This window comes from Balaenoptera borealis, assembly GCF_965194805.1.
Source record: "Balaenoptera borealis genome assembly, chromosome: 6".
In the NCBI taxonomy this organism is placed as follows: Eukaryota; Metazoa; Chordata; class Mammalia; order Artiodactyla; family Balaenopteridae; genus Balaenoptera; species Balaenoptera borealis.
In genome coordinates this window covers 111,809,057-111,817,527 of record NC_138863.1, presented here as the reverse complement: position 1 = coordinate 111,817,527, position 8,471 = coordinate 111,809,057, and the positions used below count along the sequence as shown (strand labels likewise).

The following is an 8,471-nucleotide window of genomic DNA, read 5'->3' as shown; positions in this document are numbered from 1 at the left end:
AATCCCTCCAGCTAATGTCCTTTCTTCCTCCTTCTCTTCACAATTACTGACACCCCCTCCCTATCTCCCTTCACTCTTCAACCCATTGCCATCTGGCTTCCACACAGAAGAACCCATCAAAACCACTCTTGCTAAGTTGATAATCACCTTCATATTGCTAAAAACAATGGACATTCAAAAATCTTATTTAACTTGACCCAAGAGCAGCATTCAACACAGCGGCTTCCCACTCCCTTCTCAAAAATCTCTCTACCCTTGGCTTCTCTGGTATCACAAGCTCCCATTCTCCCCCTCCCCCCTCAACATACCCCCATACCTTTTCTAAGTCTCTGTTACTGGTTTGTACTTTCCTACACAACGCTATAGATGTCGGAGGTCTTCAGGCCTCCGTCATAACTCTTGTCTTACCTCATTTTGCACACACTGTAAGTGAGAACATCCTCCAGAGCTTCAATTATCCCCTGTATGTAGAGAAATCTCACATTCCTATCTCTAGGTAAGAACTGTTTTCTGAGCTCCCAACCTGACATCTATCTGCCTACTTAACATCTCCTCTTGCTGTCTCTCCAGCACTCCAAACACATGGCTAATAATATTGAACTCACATCTTCAAGCCCACGTCCCCACCTACCTGCTCTTCCTTCAGTGGTCCCCATCACACTACCATCTTCTATACAATTTCTCAAAACAGAAACCCAAGATCTCTTCTTGACTCCTCCTCCCTCAAATTCCATAGCTAATTGATCAACAAAACCTATTGGGTCTGCTTCCAAAATTCTTGAAAGCACCCACTTCTGGGTTCTTAACCAGTTTCTTCACTTTCACCCTTTCCACTTCCAATGCAATCCACTAAAACTGCAGCATAGCTGCATATTAAAAACACACATCTTATGTGTAACTCCTCAGTTTAAAATTCTTCAATGGTTTTCTACAATTCTTAGAAAAATGTCTGCAATCCTTAACATGACTTCCAAGGCCCTGGATGAGCTAAGCTTGCTATCTTTCCAGCCTCATTTACACCATACAACTCTTTGTATGTTCTAGTCACACTGGACATTTTTCAGTTCTTCAAGGGTACTATTCTCATTTGCTTCGGAGCCTTCACACTGCTGTTTCCTCTATCTGGAATAGTCTTCTCCTTCACCTAGCTAGATTTCTCCTCACATGCCATCTCCTCAGAAAGGTCTTTTCTAACCCTGCTATCCACGTCGGGTCACATAATCACATTTCTGAAGCACTCAGAATTTCCCCTCTTGTGGCATTCATCATCACTTGTCTTCCTCTTTAGACTGTGCAGTCACAAAGGCAGGGCCTTGGGCTTCCCTGGTGGCGCAGTGGTTGAGAATCTGCCTGCTAATGCAGGGGACACGGGTTCGAGCCCTGGTCTGGGAAGATCCCACATGCCACGGAGCGGCTGGGCCCGTGAGCCACAACTACTGAGCCTGCGCGTCTGGAGCCTGTGCCCCGCAACGGGAGGGGCCGCGATAGTGAAAGGCCCGCGCACCGCGATGAAGAGCGGTCCCCGCACCGCGATGAGGAGTGGCCACCACTTGCCGTAACTAGAGAAAGCCCTCGCACGAACCGAAGACCCAACACAGCCAAAAATAAATAAATAATTTAAAAAAAAAAAAACAAAAAAAAACAAAGGCAGGGCCTTTGTCTGACTGCCTCACCTTCTTATCAATGCCAGGTACAATGCCTAGTTCATAGCAGATGAGAAATAAATAGTTGATGAAAGAGTGAAAGGCTATGAATGATTCTTCTAATATTAATTCTAACATTAGAAATAAAGACATCGCTCTACCAAAAGGATATATATGTTGATGGAATCACAAGGAATCCATTTAAAGTGGACGTTGAAGATGAACTCTAATTCCTCCTGAGGCATGGTGTCCTATGTAAGCAGCAACTGTCTGTAATCAGCATTATATTTCGGTTTATAATAACACTGTATGAGAGCCCTGGTTGGAAAAATGTAAATAAAAATCAGAAAGAGGGACTTCTCTGGTGGCGCAGTGGTTAAGAATCCGCCTGCCAATGCAGGGAACATGGGTTCGATCCCTGGTCCGGGAAGATCCCACAGGCCTTGGAGCAACTAAGCCCATGCGCCACAACTACTGAGCCTGCGTGCCGCAACTACTGAAGCCTGTGCATCTGGAGCCTGAGTGCTGCAACTACTGAACCCGTGTGCTGCAACTACTGAAGCCCGGTGCGCCTAGGGCCCGTGCTCCGCAACGAGAGAAACCACTACAGTGAGAAGCCCGCGCAGTGCAACGAAGAGTAGCCCCCGCTCACCGCAACTAGAGAAAGCCCGTGCGGAGAAACGAAGACCCAACGCAGCCAAAAAAAAAAAAAAAATCGGAAAGAATGTTAGCTATTTTTAGGTTAAATATTTGTAGGAAAGGTATATTTTCAGATGTAGCTCCTTCTTAATCCTGCAAGGATTGTTAAATGACTGTACTGCTGGAAGAGAAATTTAAATGATGTAGGATGTCTAATATAATAGCGTATGCAACTTTAAATAAACCATAAAAGCCTTTAGCCAATAGTTAATAGAGACCATGTAATTTCAAGAAAGTATTAAGTATGAATCAGTTTTCATTTTAATGGCAACCAACCACAAAGTGCCCTATCTTGATCACAGTACTTTGATATCGTAAACAAAATTATCTATTCTTCTCTTTTGTATTACCTTGAAAAGTAGCTGGAAAATACATCATTATCTATTCTCTGCTTTTGACTTACTTTCGAAAACAGCTGTGGCAACAGCGTAGCTAAGCGTTTTGAGGTTTGGAATGATCTCTAACCAACTACAAGGAAATTACTCAAGGTCTGCGTTCAACCAATACCTCCCCTCAGGTACATGGGCTGTACAGTATTACAGAAGGTGACTGCTGTGGTTCTTTTCTTCAAGGTTGAGCTGATAAATTAAGTCCAATAGAAATCAAAGCCTTGCAGTAAATCCCTACAAAGCCCGTTTAGTTCTGTACCGAGAGACATCCACCCTATCGCACAATGGCCACTAATCATAATACACAATTACATGGTCCCACTACGCAGGGTTCCACCCGGGGCGGGGATGATTTCCTCCACATTTAAGGTCTCAGTAATGCCGAGAGTGGCATCTCCCGGTGACTAGCGCCACTTCTCCTCCTCTTTATAGATTGTGAAGTGGTTCTCACTGCTGCCCCCTTAGCCGTGCCCGGGAAACCACAGTGACATTTCCCACATTAAAGGAACCAAGCCTAAGAAGACTACAATTCCCGTCATGCCTCAGGAAGGCGCCGCCGACGCCACTTAGCGATTAGTCATCCTTTCCGCTGCCTCCTTCCACTTCCGGGACTGCAGGGCCTGCGGTCTCGCGGGCGCCTACACGCACCGACTTGCCAACGAGACAAGGCACGGGAGCGCGGTGCTGACGGCGACGCGTGGCGTCATGTGTCGCGGGGCGCGCCTCGGCCTGCGCGCTTGCGCGCGTCCTCGGGGCCGCTGACGGGCTTGCGCGCCGGTGCGGAGCCGGAGGCGGGCCGCGGGGCCCAACGACGGAGAGGGCGGGGCCAGCTCCGGGACCGAGGCGACAACACAGCGAGCGAGTGCCTGTGCCCGAGGGCAGCGATGCTGTGGTTCCAGGGCGCCATTCCAGCCGCCATCGCGTCGGCCAAGAGGAGCGGCGCGGTCTTCGTGGTGTTCGTGGCAGGTGAAGGAGGCGAGGGCCCGAGACGTGGCCGGGGCACCCCCTCCGGCCTACTTCTAACCCCAGGGGCCCCTAGCCTTTCCTCCGGGCGCCAAGAGGCCCGGGCTGCCCGTCTCCCTGGCGTCTCAGCTCCTCCCCCGTCCGTTTGGAGCGCACCGGGCCTGGCCCCCACCGCCCGCTTCTCCCGGCCCCCGGCGGGAGGCACGGCCCCGGCCTCGCCCCCAAAGCGCGCCAAGCCCCGCGGTCACCTCCCTGCGCGGGGCGAGGGGACGGGTGGAGCAGGCCCTCGCCGCTCAGCCCGCAGCGCCCCGCCGAGCCTGACCCCGCGCGTACACTGACGCCACCGCCGCCTCCCGGGCCCCCCGGGTAGGGCGCTCTGTCCCCGAGGATCCACTTCGGGAGGCTTTAACGCCCGTGTAGTTAGTGTGTAGATGGGAAGAGAGACGGGCCATTAGGCAGGCGGTTTTACTTGTAATTAGTTGTGGACTGTCAGGAAGAAAGCTGTGTCATCGGTAATCAACAAAGAGAAAGCACCTGATGTTCAGGGTTACTGGCTTTCGTATGTTCCTGAAACGCAAACTTTTGAGGTCTATATAGGTTTGATTTTTTTTTTTTTATAGTGATGTGGGAGTGGTGAATCTAATGTGGAATAATTGCTTTCTTGCAAGTTGATTTTTTTTTTTTTTTAACCATTTGTTTAGAAGAAGTAGACAGACCAGCCTTGGTTCTTTTTGTTGTTTTTCTAGTCTCATAGCTACAGTTTCAGAAGGTGTACTAACTCATTTACGCCGTGTTTCTCTGGGTTATTTTGCTCCGTATTTTATTACTGAAATCTTCTAGATTTGCCGTAAGCCTTTGCCTCTGTGAGGTTTTGCTGGTCCTCATTACATGAACCAAATCAGTGTTTGTGACTACCGTTAATTTGAGGTGTATTATTTCAACTATTTGTGTTTAGTAATGGCTTATTCATCATTAACTCATGACTTGGAAGGCTAGGTAATAGCCCTATAACTTTATACACTGCGGTGAAGAGCAAGTTGCTGGAATATGAGTTTCATTTAACATTAAATTTGGAATTTTGAATTGTTTTAAATTATGCTAAAATGTTAGCCCAGTGCTGTTAATTAGAAGAGCTGGAGTAGTTTACATTCTCTTAACGCTTTTTTAGAGTTATATTTCACATAAATAAATAACTGCGGTAAACCTGTAAGGAAATAAGTGGATTAAAAGGGAAAGGAGGACTTCCCTGGTGGCGCAGTCGTTAGGAATCTGCCTCCCGGTGCAGTGGACACGGGCTCGATCCCTGGTCTGGGAAGATGTCACATGCCGCGGAGCAGCTAAGTCCGTGTGCCACAACTACTGAGCCTGCACTCTAGAGCCCGCAAACCACAACTACTGAGCCCATGTGCCACAACTACTGAAGCCCACACGCCTAGAGCCTATGCTCTGCAACAAGAGAAGCCACCGCAATGAGAAGCCCTTGTACTGCAAAGAAGAGTAGTCCCTGCTCGTTGTAACTGGAGAAAGCCCGCGCGCAGCAATGAAGATGCAGCGCAGCCAAAAATAAATAAATAAAATAAATACATTTATTTAAAAAAAGTAGTCCTGTTTTATTAAAAAAAAAGGGAAAGGAAAATTAATGATACTTAGTATGCTTATTAAGAGTACAGTAATAGTTTTAATGACATTTTAAGTTGTGTTTTTCATATATAATCTCAATTGATCCTGGCAGTTGGTAGAACAGGGCTTATTATGCCCATTTTATAGATGAGGAAACTTACATCCACAGTGGTAAAATGACATACACCATTGTCACAAAAAGGATTTATATCTTGTCTTGACAGATTTTTTTTTTTTAGCAGCTTCAAAAAAAAAAGAGTGTCTTTTTTGTTTCTCAAAAAAACTGAACAGTTGTAGAATTTAGGTAGTTACTGAAATTGGTGTAGAAATCAGGAAATCTAGGATTATGGTAGTCATACTTTTAAACAGAAAACACATTTGATGGTGTCCAAAGGTTCCTAGAAGGCACTCCTGGGCTAACCAGTTAATTTAGAAGAAATGCTAGATTTCATTAAATATTTGGAAACCCATTTGGAAACAGTAGTGCTAATTATTACAATAGAAAAATAAAGTTATAGATCTTTGGGGCTTTGTGTGTATATATAATACATACATTCTTCAATTAACTTTTTACTGATGAGCATGTATCTTACGCTTTTATTTTTTTTTCTTTTATACATTTATTTATTTATCTTTGGCTGTGTTGGGTCTTCGTTGCTGTGCGCAGGCTTTCTCTAGTTGTGGTGAGCCGGGGCTACTCTTCGTTGCAGTGCACGGGCTTCTCATTGTGGTGGCTTCTCTTGTTGTGGAGCACGGGCTCTAGGCACAGGAGCTTCAGTAGTTGTGGCACACGGGCTCAGTAGTTGTGGCTCTTGGGCTCTAGAGCGTAGGCTCACTAGTTGTGGCTCTTGGACTCTAGAGCGCAGGCTTAGTAGTTGTGGCACACAGGCTTAGTTGCTCCGTGGCATGTGGGATCTTCCCCGACCAGGGCTTGAACCCGTGTCCCCTGCATTGGCAGGCGGATTCTTAACCACTGCGCCACCAGGGAAGCCTTGTCGCATGCTTTTAGAATATCAGTGACTGTTGAATGTTTGCAGGAGGACTGTTAGCAATCTGCCAAAGGAGTCAGTCCCTTGACTCATTGAAAATACTGTTGGTTTTTCTAGAGTTTTAGGAAGTTAATCTCCAAGATTAGGTAGGATTAGTGTCACTCCAGAAGTATGTAGACAGTGGAGTCATGAAACTGCAACACTTATAGGTTGCTTAGACCTCTGTTCTTGACTTTGAAGAATACAGCCAGAACTCATGATTTTCTTACGTCTGAGACCTCGATAGTAATATACCAACTCACTGAAATTTAAAAAGATATAATAGTTGGAGGGAGTCTCTGTAGTTGGAAGGAGTGGTCTTAAGGGTAATCATTGCTTCATATAACCACTCAAGTGGGAAGCATTTTAGGTAGATTGTTTATATTTTACTGAAATTTTCATGGATGAATTAAAGAATATGTAGGATTGATGTTAAGAGACTAGAGAGATTACTACTAGTTAAGTCAACGAGTTAACAAGGATTTTCAAAGTATTATAGCTGTGTAAATTGAAAGATATAAAACTGAAGAAGATTTTGATTCTATTCTTGGGAAGACAGAATAATCTGACAAGGATTCTGAAGTAGAGGTGTGGGTTCACTGACTAGTGTTGCTAGTTGGCTAAAATCTCTGTGACTGACAGACAGTATTTCATACCTCTTTTTTTGGTTAAAATAGACTAAGAAACCCTCTAGGTTTTGACCAGTTGAGTTTTTCTAGGTTGGAGTTACTGATTGTAGCGTCTGCAGCTCTTTGCTTCAGAGTTTGTACTATTCTTTTAAGTGGCTTTACTTTTGGATACTGCTCATACCACCAAGGATGTAATGTTTTCTCCTAAAATCTTTGGCCCACCTAAGTCCACAGCACAGTTCATAATTTGATTAAAAATAAGAAACTAAAGATACTGAAGTTGGCGATTAATAATCCCACCCAGCAGTGTTAAGATAACTCTTGCTGAGTTAATGTAATTCCATTCAGTCTTCCATCTCTGTTGGTCAAGCAGCTGCTGCTGCACTAGCCTGACTCATGGACAGACATTGCTAGTGGGGATGGAACATTTGAGACCCTGTCCACGTCATACAGCATAGGTGAGGGAGTGAGGGACATCGGCCTAAGAAGTGGCAGATCCATCCTTCCAGGTACCAACTTGACATCCCCACTTGGATGCCTCACAGGATTCTCAAGCCTAAAAGTATTACTGCTTGAACCTGTTTTTTTTCCCCCCAGTGTTCTACTTCTAAGTAAATGGCACCACCTTACATCCAGTTGGATAAACCGAAGTGTGGGCGTCATCTCTGGACCCTTAACTCTTCAGTCTCATCTTGTCTCCTGCTCCCTGTTGTTCACAACAATCGTAATCACACAGCCCTTTCCCTACACGGAAGTTCCTTCTGTGTAGTGAACTCTTCTGGCTTGTGGCATGGCTCAGCTCTTTCATCCTTTAGGTCTTACCTTAAATATCACCTCAGAGAGGGCTTCCCTGACCAATCTAAAGAGGTCTTTTTTTTTTTCTTCAGCACGGTAAACACTATAACTACTTAGAGTTACCAAACAAGTACTTTTTTTTGTATCTTTTGATTTTAAGCTCCACTGAGAGCATATAGTATCTCATTTGTTTTATATTTAGTTTGTAGCTCAGTGCCTAGCACAACGTAAATGTGGAATAAAATAGTGAATGTATGAAAGAAAGAATGAATGAAAAAGATCCCTATCACCGCACAGCCTTCTCTAAGTTTAGTAAAAATGTTCCTATATAGCTATTTTCTAGGTTGATAATCCTGTCATTTACTTGGAATTTTACATCTCTCCTCACCGCATAGTGTCTGAAGATGTGCTCAGAATGATCTCACTGCAAATGATAGTTTTCCCATTTGCTGCTTCAACATCTAGGGGTCTGCTAATGGGCGTTCTTTTGGTCTTGGTCTGTGGATGCATTCTAGTCCCTGTCTACTTTTCCGTGGCCAGATTTCTCAATCCCCTTATTACTGAATATTCCTGGATCTCATTTCACAAAAAATGTTTTCAACTGTGCAGCATTAGTCAAGTTTTTGTAGGCATGCCAAGATACTATACCAGAAATTTAGCTATTCATTCCACAAAATACTTATTGAGAGCCTGCTATATTCCAGG

At 44.9% G+C, this 8,471-nt stretch overlaps 1 protein-coding gene across 3 annotated transcripts in view; it reads left to right on the top strand.

The window, feature by feature from the left end:
- The first annotated feature begins 3,459 nt into the window (after window positions 1-3,459).
- The window catches only part of UBXN4 (UBX domain protein 4), a 31,981-nt gene continuing 26,969 nt past the window's right edge, over window positions 3,460-8,471 (top strand). For all 3 annotated transcript variants that reach the window (XM_082397906.1, XM_082397905.1, XM_082397904.1), the window contains exon 1: window positions 3,460-3,697. In XM_082397906.1, the coding sequence (XP_082254032.1) occupies window positions 3,616-3,697 (82 nt within the window). In that variant the 5' untranslated portion in view covers window positions 3,460-3,615. The remainder of the gene's footprint in view (window positions 3,698-8,471) is intronic.